We start from the raw sequence: 14,785 nt of genomic DNA, 5'->3' as shown, positions 1-14,785 counted from the left end.
GGGTCAGACATGATATAGCAACCCTGGAGCAGAGAGGGATAAATGCTTTGCTCAAGGGCCAAACAGTGGCAGCTTGGCGGTGGTGGGGCTTGAACCTCTGACCTTATGATCAGTAACTAAACACCTTAACTTCAGAACTTCCCCAAATGATCAGATTTAATATTAGTTCTGTTTGTATTGTGTAATGGTATGGATTACTTATTAACAAAACAATATGTGCATGAAAAAGTTGCCTTAGTATGATAATTCAAAATTAACCAGAAATTAACATTGATTATGATATGCTTCTGCATCCTCGCATTTTTTTATCCTGGTTATGGCTCTTCTATCCAAATCAAGCCAATAAAGCTGTTTTGTAAAAAAAAAAACAAGCTCACAAGATTGCTGAATATGTGTCTTAATTACTTTGGGTGATGTAAGAAAAGCATCTCCTGTGGTGTTACCATTCGAGACAGATGTATTCCCTAGCATCCTCTTCTCATGCACATTCTGATTTAACATGTGGCTAATTGGTTCGTGAGGGACCAATATGGTTGTGAACCATATAGGGAAACATTAATCTAAGAACCGTGTGTGATATTTGTGTAAAATTTATAAAATGAATTGGAATTAAGGGTTAGGTTTGGGATTAAGCGAAGACCTAGAAGTATTTAACACCCAAATTTAGTAAAAGAACACTGAAGATGACGCAGATGCCACAGTATCAGTGTGGGTTGGGAGCTGAGGGTGGCAGAAAACGTTCCTGCTGGTCCACAGCGGGTGTGGAGATGTTGCACATGGACAAAGCAACTGGTCAATGCAGGTCTATGCCAGACCTCTGGGGCTTTGGGCATTGAAGCCAAGGCCATGTGATTGTGGTATCCCACATTGCATTGGGCGTGCCACAGGTCTAATTTAAGAGCATTATAGAAGTGCCTTTTATTCTGATCAAATATTACTATTATGTAAAATATACAATTATTAATTACATATATAAACACCAGTATTAGTCATATCAGTCATTTTGATATGATATGTAATTGATAAAACTATAGATGTATATTTCACTGTTTTTGTTACTTGTGATTTGTATCAATGATTTACTGTACATGCAAATTTCCTTTAATAATCTTTATAACCTCAACTGACTACATATACATGTTTGTATATTTTGAATTTTTCTTCTCAATATTACATTTTTCCAATATACAGAGCAAAGGAAATTCTTTATAATATGCAGTCAATAAATTATTAAAATTTTCATTTATATACCAGATTATATTATATTTCAGACACATTTATCAAAATGGTGCTTAATGTTGCATTTACATTCAACTTCATGCTAAAAATGGCATTAAATAATGTTTTATACTTGTTCAAACCAATAAAAAAAGAAAGTTTGCCTGCCAAGAGCGTATTTACAGTTTAATAAACATTTTAAAACCTTTAAAAGTCTGTTTTTCTTAATTTGGTAGGAAATCTGTGCATATCTTTGAGGTTTTGTTGACCATCACATCTTCTCATCTGTGTGAATTTGAGTTGTCTAGTATTGTAGGTGTGATAATATTGGATTTGTGTAAGTGCTGTGTACATTCCCAATACACAAGAAGAATAATTAACCCCATAGGTACAGTACACAGTATGAAGACGTGAGAAAGACCTTGAACACTTAGGTTCACTCAGACAGCACTACTGTTTACTTTAAATGTCAGGCAGATATTAATGAGGTCACAATCTTTCACCCATCAAACATTGACAGCTACAGTATGTTTAGAGAAAAACAATGACTCAGCGGAGAGGAGGCGTATTCAAGAGATTTTTTTATTTTATTTGGACTGTCAAAAGTAGTGACTGTGCAATGCACTGCCTATTTTCTTCCTGAAAGCTATGGTTATTTCAACTCGATTGTTTCTGTTGCGTTTATGTTAATGTTAGTAAATGATGTTGATAATAAGGGTAATAAGGTACGGTAAAGTTAACTTAAGAAGTTATGGTCTAATATAAGAGGTAACATTATGTATGGTGGCACAGTGGGTAATACTGCCGCCTTACAATTTTGATCCTGAGTTTCTATCTGTATGCTTTGCCTTTTCCGCCTGTCTGCAATTGTTTCTGCTAGGATCTCTGGGTTTAATTCACATGTCTCAGGAACATGATAGTGTGAATATTTGTATGTGTGATGCCCTGTAATTGACTGGCATCCCACGAAGTGGAAATATATTCCCAACTCACAGGCAGTATTCTTGTGCTTGAGATTGGCTCTGGATCCAATATGACCCTATGAGACAACAGTAATCGCTAAGAATAAATGATTGAATGAATTATCTGTGTCATTATCTAGTGTTCCTTTATTTAAACTCTATGAAAATATCTCCCCAAGGTTTTTTTTTAAATGGTTAATTGTTCTAGGTATTCTTAAGTGGTTTTATTTTCCAGAATACATTTCACATTTTTTTTACATTCATTTAATTTGCCAAGACTTCCCAGATCACTCAAAACCGTGTTTTCAAGAGCAGTGTTCAAGCAACAAGCTTGGAAATGTCCAGCACTTAATCAATTCATGAATAACTACTAATTCAGAGATAACTGAACGGTGGAAAAATCACAGTGTTGAGCTTGTACATGGGTAGTGTGGACAAATAATTCTGTGAATAGAACCACATGGTTTTTACATCTCCCACATCGGTAGGCATAAAGATCATTCATGGATGGCAGAATGCCCTGTTTGTTGACAAGTATATTTTATTTTACATGTAGTACTGTCCTGCTTTATTAGTGCAGTGTATGAAGAAGTGGCATGGAGAGAGGAGACGTGTGAAGAATGCTGGACCGCATGTCATAAAGCGTATGACAGTACCAGACTGAGAAGAAATATTGCATGTTTTCCTAAGCAAAGTCAAAGTAATCAAAGCAACACACTGTGTCTAAATGTAATGTGTATATGGGGTGCATTTAGACTGGCTGTGGTAACATGTTCAAACCACAGTAACCACAGTTATTGACACTGCACTACACTGTTTTCCCCCTGACCCTTTCTGTATGAACAACAATTATCTTTGCTACAGTTCTGATACACGTTTTGAGGTTGCACTCGACTAAGATCACTCTATCCTGTTCACATTAATTTTGTCTGCAGAAGAGATGTCTACTTGTACAAGCGGGACATACTAATGATGGGTAATGCACAAACGCATAACTCTTTTTAGTGTTCATGACAGGCCAGAGAGAGTAATCCAAGGGTACAGTGGAATACATTTAGGAACTAATAACTAAATAATAGATGTATTTATTCAGAGCAAGTGATTTAAATAATCATCTGTAAAGTGCTATAGGAAGTATCCGGTTGAATAACTGCTTTTTGTGCAGTTTCCTTGTTAAAGCATGTTGAATAATTTAGATGCATGCACACACTTTGAGGATATTGTAAAAAAATATATAGGCCACTGTGGAGAGGCCCTATTTGAGCTTGTCGATGGTTTAAACCTACATAGAATGAGTAATTACTGGCAGATATGTTAGAATATATTGTCTGTTATGATCTTTATAACCTCAACTGACTACATATACATGTTTGTATATTTTGAATTTTTTTTCTCAATATTAGAAAATTGAGAAGTTTGGTCAAAGAGTGCTCTGTATTTCTGGAAAAAAAAGTATAATTGTGCATGTCTTGTTTAGTAAGATATGGTTAATATACAGTGAGGAAAATAAGTATTTGAACACCCTGCTATTTTGCAAGTTCTCCCACTTAGAAATCATGGAGGGGTCTGAAATTGTCATCGTAGGTGCATGTCCACTGTGAGAGACATAATCCAAAAAAAAAAAATCCAGAAATCACAATGTATGATTTTTAAACTATTTATTTGTATGATACAGCTGCAAATAAGTATTTGAACACCTGTCTATCAGCTAGAATTCTGACCCTCAAAGACCTGTTAGTCTGCCTTTAAAATGTCCACCTCCACTACATTTATTATCCTAAATTAGATGCACCTGTTTGAGGTCGTTAGCTGCATAAAGACACCTGTCCACCCCATACAATCAGTAAGAATCCAACTACTACCATGGCCAAGACCAAAGAGCTGTCCAAAGACACTAGAGACAAAATTGTACACCTCCACAAGGCTGAAAAGGGCTACGGGGAAATTGACAAGCAGCTTGGTGAAAAAAGGTCCACTGTTGGAGCAATCATTAGAAAATGGAAGAAGCTAAACATGACTGTCAATCTCCCTCGAACTGGGGCTCCATGCAAGATCTCACCTCGTTGGGTCTCAATGATCCAAAGGAAGGTGAGAAATCAGCCCAGAACTACACGGGAGGAGCTGGTCAATGACCTGAAAAGAGCTGGGACCACCATTTCCAAGGTTACTGTTGGTAATACACTAAGACATCATGGTTTGAAATCATGCATGGCACGGAAGGTTCCCCTGCTTAAACCAGCACATGTCCAGGCGCGTCTTAAGTTTGCCAAAGGCCATTTGGATGATCCAGAGAAGTCATGGGAGAAAGTCATGTGATCAGATGAGACCAAAATAGAACTTTTGGGTCATAATTCCACTAAACGTGTTTGGAGGAAGAAGAATGATGAGTACCATCCCAAGAACACCATCCCTACTGTGAAGCATGGGGGTGGTAGCAACATGGTTTGGGGGTGTTTTCTGCACATGGGACAGGGCGACTGCACTGTATTAAGGGAAGGATGACCAGGGCCATGTATTGCGAGATTTTGGGGAACAGCCTCCTTCCCTCAGTTAGAGCATTGAAGATGGGTCGAAGCTGGGTCTTCCAACATGACAATGACCCGAAGCACACAGCCAGGATAACCAAGGAGTGGCTCTGTAAGAAGCATATCAAGGTTCTGGCGTGGCCTAGCCAGTCTCCAGACCTAAACCCAATAGAGAATCTTTGAAGGGATCTCAAACTTTGTGTTTCTCAGTGACAGGCCAGACCTGACTGATCTAGAGAAGATCTGTGTGGAGGAGTGGGCCAAAATCCCTCCTGCAGTGTGTGCAAACCTGGTGAAAAACTACAGGAAACGTTTGACCTCTGTAATTGCAAACAAAGGCTACTGTACCAAATATTAACATTGACTTTCTCAGGTGTTCAAATACTTATTTGCAGCTGTATCATAAATAGTTAAAAAATCATACATTGTGATTTCTGGATTTTTTTTTTTAGATTATGTCTCTCACAGTGGACATTTCAGACCCCTCCATGATTTCTAAGTGGGAGAACTTGCAAAATAGCAGGGTGTTCAAATACTTATTTTCCTCACTGTACATAGAGAGAATTGTTGCTGATTTATGACATAAAAAAGTGTATGCCAAAATAAACCAAAGATATCAACAGTGGTGTATAATGAAAAAGTACAGTGATTACTATAATGCTTTGGTACATGTGTGAATGGTGAATGGCTCTGCTTAAGAAATAAATCCCCTGAACATTTCTGCAACACACATTGTTTTTGGAGAAACAACACTAAACTATAACTAAATGTTGATGCAAAAATGTCATTAAAATATTTTTTCCTTTACGCAATATGTTAATTTGGTCAATTTCCACCCCTAGCTAGCTCTCCCCATCAACTGATGGATAGCACATGCTACGCTACAAGAAACATGCTGTATTTCTAATGACATAACTATCCAGTCAACTTGTGTCCATTTATGTATATCTACCATTTTCCCCCAAGTAGCTAGATTATTGACTTTGCAGTTTCAACAGATACAAATAGAGTGATAAATCTGCTTTATTCTTTTCATGCTTTTTTTATTTTCAATTTATCAACCATAATTAAATTATACATTTCACAAAATCTCTTCTTGAAAAGTTGTTTTCCAGGAACAGTAACATTTACGTAAGCATGAGTACTGGGCACATTACACAACCATGCAAAAAGAGTGCAATACTGTGAACACATATTATAACAATTCCATTTGAATTTTTTTGTTTTGTGTTATCAAATAGCCAGTAATCTCACAGAGTACACACACACACACACACACACACACACAAACACACACACACACAATGTATCTAGAAAGACACATATATATATATTCTGCAGCATTTAAATGTCATTCAGGAACCAATGACTGCAAACTTAGTACCCCTATCAATCTAACACAACCAACCAATTTTCACTCCTCACCAATGAAAATCATGACCTGTGACATTTATAAAAGGGCATCAGTGGTCTCCAGTGGCTGAATTTCTGACCCCTTAGCCCAGGGACATTAGTGTATGTTTGGTGGATCCCCATTGAGTTAGCTTGATGGAGTACTAACACTGAAGGTCATGCCTAAAGGTCAGGCATCAAATGTCCACCTCGTTTGGGTGTGGTCAGTAGTGTTCACAGTCTTAGTGCTTTGATGCTGTCAGACTCACTCAAAAAACCACAGAAAAGCAGACAGAATCTGAAATGTGGGTGCAAGCAGCACTGGGTTACATAAGAGAACGTGACAGGCTTTTATCTTCAGGAAGCAAGGTAGAACAAGAGAATGAGGTAGAGACAGAGAGAGGTGATGTAAGGGGGAGAGGGAGGCTGCCATGCTATTTTTGAGACACTTGATCAAGGCTCTTCCCTTTCTCTTTCTTTCTACTACCCTCTTTCTTTCTCTCTTTTTCTGCAGTTTTCACAATTTAATAGAGAAGCTTAGGAGCGGAAACCAGTTAACCAGTGACCACTCAGCTATTTTTGCTCTGCTGGGACCATTTTCAAAAGAACCAATTTTCTTATACTGCAAGTTTGCACACTCCCTTCAGTGTTCACTGTGCAATTATAGTTTTATTATCAACACACAGGAAGCTGTTGCTCCGATTACATATATTATAACATTTTAAATGTTGCTGTATTGGTACAGTAAATGTATGCATGTGAGTAACTTTGCTTAAAGTCAAGTTTATTCTTGAATGAAACTGGAATAAAAATGTAATAAATTTATTAACTGTCCGAATTTGGGTGCATGTCCAGAGAATCTACTAATATGTGGAATGAAGTGATATGGTTTTATATAAGTCCTGTATTATAGAATTGATTAGATGTTAAATTGTGGTTGTAAATGTTAACCATAAATGAGAAATTTAAATCCCAGAATAAACCCTATTTCTAATACACCTAAGATAATGTTTGTTTAAAAAAAAGAGTCTACACATATAGTTACATGTATTTTTCTTTAAATACTCCAACAAGGGAGTTGCCACAATGGATCATTCATATGATCTGCATATTTTATATTATAGATACCTTTCCTGACACAACCCTCCCATTTACCTGGATTATAACTACATATATATTTTTCCAGTGCCATTAATGGTGCATTACCATACACCCTACACCTTAGAAATGAATGAATCACTAACCGCTGACTCTCCCGGGTCACTTAAAAGCTATTTGAGAGCTTTTTATATCCATATATAATAATCTCTAGCGTATTGTGAGTATGCTTTTTATTTCCCAACTTTCCATAGTTAGTTCCCAAGTGTCTTAAATGCAGCATTGTTCTGTCAATCATTTGAAGACAATGATTCATAAAATGAATCCAGCCCTGTATTCTGCCTTTTTAAAATAAAAGCAGCAATGTGTAAAATTGTCATAAAAAATAATTAAGAATTAGTAATATCAAGGTAGCGAATTCCTGAGTCACAGTGCAAGGCTAAATTATTAATACAAAGTCATAGATGTTTGGTTAAATTTGGTGGCACTGTGTTGCAGAAAGTTGTTTGCAGTCCTTGTAATAACTTATTTCTACCAGACAGGTCTCAAGAATTACTTACAACTGCTAAAATGTACTTATTTAAATGTAAAGAAATTACAGAAAATAAACATTTTATTTAAATGAGCACCACATACAAAATCTATACACACACACACACACACACACACACACACACACACACACACACACACACACACTCCTCTCTAGCTAAATGTATACAGAATAGCATTCTTAGTAATTATTAATTTTATTAGTTTTTGTCAGAATATGGAAGAAATTTGGGATTATAAGGATAATGTAGTGTATGATGGCCATACCAGGCAATTATAAAAAGGCGTATTGTAGATACTGCAAGTCAGAAACGCATGTGCATCATCTAAATGATCTTGTTTTCCAAGCAAAGACTAAGAAACACAAGAAACCTGAAAACTTGTTTTTCCAAAATCTAAAACATTTCCGATGGTCTAATCTAGTTTGTTGTGATTTTTCGAGATTTTGTTGGGCTGGACATTTTGCTGAGACCTGGCAAAACTTTTTGTGCATAGTGAGAGGAAAAATTAATTGTGGATTAAACTGGACTTGTGCCAATAATAGCAATCTCTCTGAGTTTACTAGATTTGCATGCCAGTTATATGTCAGTAAGGATAATTCATGCTACTATTTTTTCCGCTTGGCTTGTATTTGATCTATAATCATATCTCAAATGTGCTACTGGTACTGTTGGAGCCTGTATGATGGGTGTGATGGGTTATCTGTAGTCTTGCTGCACTGAGATTAGCCTGGGAGGTTGGAGCAGTATGTAGTGGTTTGTCTTGCTGTAAGTTTCCATGCGTGGGACTTAGTGTAGGAGGTTTGCACAAGGCCTGTACTCTTTTCACCTGTAAAGCAAGCAAGCATACACTAAGGAAAAAAGTTAAAGAAAATTTAATGTTGTTTAGGAAATGAAAAAAGAAATGCAGTATGTACCAGTACGATTGTCATCCAGTTTAATGGGCAAGATAACGGTTAAAAAAAATGACCGCATGGACTGATTTAGATGATTATTGTTTTCTATAATTTATGTGTATCTGAGCAAATTGAGGTCTTAGTCTGTCGTCCGACTTTTTAATTCTCTGCAAATCTGTATATCACTGTTACCACATACAATTGATTGAGAGAGTGATAGCTCCATATTTCTAATAATAAAATAAAATAAAAATTGGGGTAGTTTACTTGAATCCTTTTTCATATGTTATAACAGATGCTATATCCTATTCTGACAGATTGTGTCCTGGGTTCTATTGCAGTGTTGTGTTACAATGGCTGGTAATTATCATCATAGCTGTCAGTGTTTAAATTCATGACAGCTTAGATTGTGGGCTAATTTTGAAAGCATTTAAAAAACTAAGGTTAAAGCAGCTTACATAAAACATATGGTGAATAGACTGTGAGCAATTATTATCATAGACGTCAGCAGCATGGCATCAACATTGTGACTGCTATTATGCTAAGTACTGGTAACAGTATCAATAATAATTGTATTAATGGTTGTTAAAAGTCAGAGTGAGGAATTGCAGCATTAGACATCTTCAATGACGCATAATGCATTTGTCAGTCTACTTGCCGTGAAGCAGACTGATTTTTCAAGTTTTCAAGGTAGCAGGCAAACCTTAATCAGAACTCAAAAGCTTTGTCTTATGAGCTACCAGATGCTAAATCACATGCCATGCTGGTCAAACTGGTGGACAATCTTCCTTAATGCTAGACTAAACTGAAAATACCATTCTACTAAAATATACCAGCTGGCAAAATGGTCTACCAGATCAGAAAGACTTGCATTTTAGCAGCTAATCAGACTAAATTGGATTTTTCATCAGCGAATCAATCTGCAGTAGGGTGTAACAAAGAAAAAACCACATTATTAAGAATCTGAGCAAGACATGAAGATAAATGCCTGAAATCATTCCAAATACAATGATGGCACAAGACAGTGTGTCAAGGTCTATTAAAGGGAGCTATGAAATTGCAAACAGGTGAGCAATATTAGTAATTAGCTAATCTTTGTTTAGCTGCTGGAAAATGGAGAGGGAAGGTGTTTGATCCCTCTCCTGACTGAACAATTCACAGTTAACTGAACAGTCCTTCACAATAACACTGGCACAGAGACAAAACACTAGCACCATTTTTAATGAAACAGCACATACAACTATTAACTTAGTTACTAATGTAATACTACAAGGGGAGTGGTAGCTCAGTGGTTAAGATGCTGGGTTACTGATTGCAAGGTTGGGGGTTCCAGCCCTGGTATTGCCAATCTACCACTCTTAGGCCCTTAAGCAGGACCCTTAACCCTCTGTGCTCCAGGGTGCTGTATATAGCTGACAATTTGCTCTGACCCCAGGCTCCAAACAAGCTGGGATATGTGATGAAAATAATTTCACTGTACTGTAAGGTATATGTGACAAATAAAGGCTATTCTTTATAATAACATTAAGAAAGTGCTGAATGTTTAGTTGTATTATGTCATTATCTACTACCATATAATTACATCACAATTGAACTAATTACCCTCGTGCTCTTTTTGCACTGCATTGTGTTTGTTTACATATAATCTCGGTTATAGTCTTTATAGTCCTCTTTGCACAGTACTGTATATTCAGAGTATACAGTAGGTTTACTGGTCGGCGCTATCTTGTGTTATGTGCATTGTCCCACACTGTCTTGTGTTGTCTTGTGTTGCCTGTCTGTCTGTACTGTTTGTCTGTCTGTCTGTACTGTTGTCTCTCTGTACTGTTTTTCGTCTGCACTGTTTGCACTAGGTTGCACTCGATGCACTTTATGTAGCTTTATGTTGTGTGTTGTAGCTCTATGTAGCTCTATGAGTTCTGAAGGAACGTTGTCTCGTTTTTACTGTGTACTGTGTACCACTGTGTATAGTACAAATGACAATAAAAGCCTCTTGACTCTCTTTTAATCTTGTGTACTTTGCATGAGATTTAGAAATGTACTTGCTGTGTTTTAAAAATCTGACCATTTGGGCTATGCAGATAAATGCCTGAAATTATTCAAATACAATGATGGCTTCGATTTGCCAGGTCCATTAAAGGGAGCTGTGAAATTGCAAACAGGTGAGCATTTTTTAGTAATTAGATGCCTTGGAATAGTTCTGGATTGAGGTAATGTGATGAGATAGTGGGTTGAGGATCGTAGGGTTGTAGTGTGAAACTTTGGGAGTTGCAGGATTTTTGACATCCCCAACACAAGATTAAGCTAGGAGAATGGAAACATTTTCTGAATTAAGACTGTAGACAAGTATGGTAATAAAATAACAAAACAAATAGTCTACACAGAAACCTCAAATATATATTAATGGTTTACCAGTTTGACCAGCTCAGCCTGTTTTTTTTTGCCAGGTGGTAAAGTGTCCAGGTTTATCAGACCGAGCTGGATTCAGCAGCAAAGATAATACATTCCATTCTAAGACTAGTTAGTATGTGACAGGCCAATGGACAAAGTGAAATAGTGATGTCTCAAGGATCCAGATTGTGTAAGGCTGCTCCAGATGATATGATTATAGTGCTATTAAATTGCTCTCATCAAAAGCATTCAGCTCTAATCATGTCTGTATACTCCAGTCTCTGGCTCTGGGACTTCTATTTAGAAACATCTATATTTAGAGACAATATCAGATATTATGCTCAAATATTAATGCATGTTGGATATCTGATTGCAAAATTGTATAACTCCATCTAGTATGTCAATTTGAAACCGTTTAATATATTTCATTTTGATTTGTCTTTTGTTTAAGTGATTATGCTAGGATGCATATCCTATCAGATCCTGATGCTATCAAAGAATGGATGTGTTTATTGTTTTACATAAATAAAAACCACTGTTAGAGCAGCAGTAGCAGTGGTTTACTGCTTAATGATGTATTGAGTGTTTCCTTGAGATGTTCAGGAGCTCAGAGAAAGACTTGCAAATAAACAACTAATAACTCCTGATAGTTCCTCTGTACTTACAGCAGCGCTGTAGAGTGTCGTCTTTCTGATGCCATCTAAATATTGGGTGTCTTGTACCTTCTACTTTCTCAAGAAACATTTTGAGCCCTAATCTGGCTAAATGCTTCTGATCAACACTTTTACTGATGACATGCTGGGCAGCGGCTCCTCTCCTTCAGGAAAGGCATTGTTAATATTGTATAGGTTTTAAGTCGAGTTACACAACATCCATTATCCCTTGAGTTCCTGCTGTGAAATTAATGAAGTCTCATTTGATTTGTAGTCATTTTAGTAGTTATTTGATTCCATGATCAAGGTGCTATTTAACTGTTTAGATTTAACTTTATTATTGAATCTCAGAGTATGCATTTAGCATTGCTGCTAATGAATGAACACAGATTTTCAACAATAAGAATGGAAATCAACTTATTAGACAGTTTTAAACAGTACAAACAAATGAATTATGTCATTGATGTAACTGTATTATAATTTTCTCAAGGATTCTGTTGGGCTTCTGTGTGTAGAGTATCGTGAATCTTAGCTTCTTGTAGCTATTGAAGGGCATTTCGATACTTTATAAACTCATATCAGCCCACTAAGCTGTTGCTCACTAAATAATACATTTTAACATATACATTTTATGGCCAAAGGTTTGTGGACACTTAATCATCACACTTAAATGTGGATTTTACACTGTTCACACAAAGATAGAAGCACACAGTTGTATAGGATATATAGCATTACACTTTTTCCTCAATTAAATGACAATGCTCTGTGGACAAGGGGAAACAATAAGGTGTCACATTGTAAGTGTAGAAAAAAATCAAGTGGCCTGTTTAGAGCCTTGACCTCAACTCCACTGAACACCTTTGAATTAATTAATTAATTTTGTTTTGGGGATGTGTTTGTACTTTTTGCCTTAAATCAGTACCTTTCTAATGCATGTGTGAAGACATTTCTACAGTCACGTTTCAAAATCTATATAAATAGCTTTCTCAAATTAGTACAAAACATAATACATATTTTAAAGCTATATATTGTTTTGATAAATGCAAGATTTATAATCATGTTTTATATAATATAATCATTTTTATATAATATAATCATTTCCCTTTGTCACTCTTTTTCTCTTTCCTGTTACTCTAGTGGGTGGCGTTTGCCTCTCTGTTCTTCATCCTGGTATCTATAACCACATTCTGCCTGGAGACACACGAGGCCTTCAACCCCATCATCAATCGCACGGATGTTGACCCGCACGACAATAACATCACACGAATCTACCAGGAGACTGAGACCGAGGTCTATCTTACTTACATCGAGGGCGTGTGCGTGGTATGGTTTACCTTCGAGTTCCTCATGCGCATCACCTTCTGTCCAGACAAAAAAAAGTTCATCAAAAACACCCTCAACATTATTGATTTTGTGGCCATCCTGCCTTTCTACTTAGAGGTGGGTCTAAGCGGCCTGTCCTCCAAAGAGGCTAAAGATGTGCTTGGGTTCCTGCGCGTGGTGCGATTTGTGCGCATTCTCCGAATCTTTAAACTGACACGCCACTTTGTGGGCCTACGTGTGCTTGGGCATACACTCCGCGCCAGCACCAATGAGTTCCTTCTGCTCATCATCTTCCTTGCCCTTGGAGTGCTCATCTTTGCCACTATGATCTACTATGCGGAGCGCATTGGGGCCAAACCTAATGACCCCCGTGCGAGTGAGCATACGCACTTCAAAAACATCCCCATCGGGTTTTGGTGGGCCGTGGTCACTATGACTACTTTGGGTTATGGAGACATGTACCCACAGACATGGTCGGGCATGCTAGTGGGTGCACTGTGTGCCCTGGCTGGTGTGCTTACCATTGCCATGCCTGTCCCAGTCATCGTCAATAACTTTGGGATGTACTACTCGCTGGCTATGGCAAAGCAAAAACTACCAAAGAAAAAGAACAAGCACATCCCACGTGCCCCACAGTTGGGCTCTCCAAATTTCTGTAAGTCAGGCACGAACTCGCCCCATCACAGCACACAGAGTGACACATGCCCGCTGGCTTCCCAGGACGAGGTTTTAGAAATGAACCGAGCAGGTAGGAAACCCTTCAGTGGCATGACCATCTGAATGCACGAAAAGAGACTAAACACTCCTAGCCTGAGAATGAGACTGAACCCTCTGTTTCCTTCCCTTCTGCCCCACTGACTTCTTTACTGTCCTCTCAGCTTGACTCCTGAATGCAACATTTCTTACTTTCCAGACAAGCAAGCAACTTCAGCATATCAACCTCCAGAGGCATTTAAAAGAACCCATTCAGCATTTTTCCCCATTCTGTTTCACACACATACACACAGTGCCATCAAAAGTCTCACTCACCACCACACACTTTTTTTTTTTTTTTACATTGGATGAGTTCCTATTCTAGAACATATCGAGGTGAACTGCATTTTTTAAGGATAAAACCATTATAGCATGCTCCTTCAGTTGTATTATGAACCCCTGTTATATCTTGCTCTTAGGTCTTTAAAATATTTGTATTGCCATAGGGCTATACATATCTATGTAGATCAAATAATCTTTTTAATAAGAACAAAAGTGTTATTTATGTATAGTTTGTAGTTGCACATATCCTGCTGAAAATGTATATGATTTATACTATATAATGTTAGACAGGAAATTCTTAAGGCATATACTTTACACTGGATATAGTAGCATATACTTAATAATTACCACTAAAATGTATTTTTTCTTTGTTTTATTTTAGGAAGAATGCTTTTTCTTAAATCTAATCTCTATGTATTTGCAGTCACCTTCAGCATTTGTAGCATATAATATGGGGGGTTTTGATACATGTCCCTATGCTGAGAAAGAAAGAGCAAACTTGTTTAATTTAAACTATTGCGGCCTACTTTTTCCTCAAGCTATGAATGGAAGGCCAAAGGAAGAAATGTGAAATATTTGAACATCTAATGCAGATTCAAGCCCACATTAGACAGAATATTTTGGATGAGACAGACTTAAATGCAGTGCCATTATTAAAATAAGCAAAATTTGTGCTATGCATAAATGTCTAGACATGTACAGTATTTAAAGTTAATAGAAATGTTTTTTATTTACAGAGAA

General features: G+C 37.1%; 1 protein-coding gene across 3 annotated transcripts in view; it reads left to right on the top strand.

Annotated features, from left to right (window-relative positions):
- The window catches only part of kcnc1a (potassium voltage-gated channel, Shaw-related subfamily, member 1a), a 36,397-nt gene that overhangs the window by 9,902 nt on the left and 11,710 nt on the right, over positions 1 to 14,785 (top strand). For all 3 annotated transcript variants that reach the window (XM_046840738.1, XM_046840739.1, XM_046840737.1), the window contains exon 2: positions 12,824 to 13,757. In XM_046840738.1, the coding sequence (XP_046696694.1) occupies positions 12,824 to 13,757 (934 nt within the window). The remainder of the gene's footprint in view (positions 1 to 12,823; positions 13,758 to 14,785) is intronic.

Source organism: Silurus meridionalis, chromosome 26 (genome assembly GCF_014805685.1).
Source record: "Silurus meridionalis isolate SWU-2019-XX chromosome 26, ASM1480568v1, whole genome shotgun sequence".
NCBI lineage: Eukaryota > Metazoa > Chordata > Actinopteri > Siluriformes > Siluridae > Silurus > Silurus meridionalis.
Note: the sequence above shows the minus strand (reverse complement) of the source record. Positions and strands in the feature narration are given on the sequence as shown.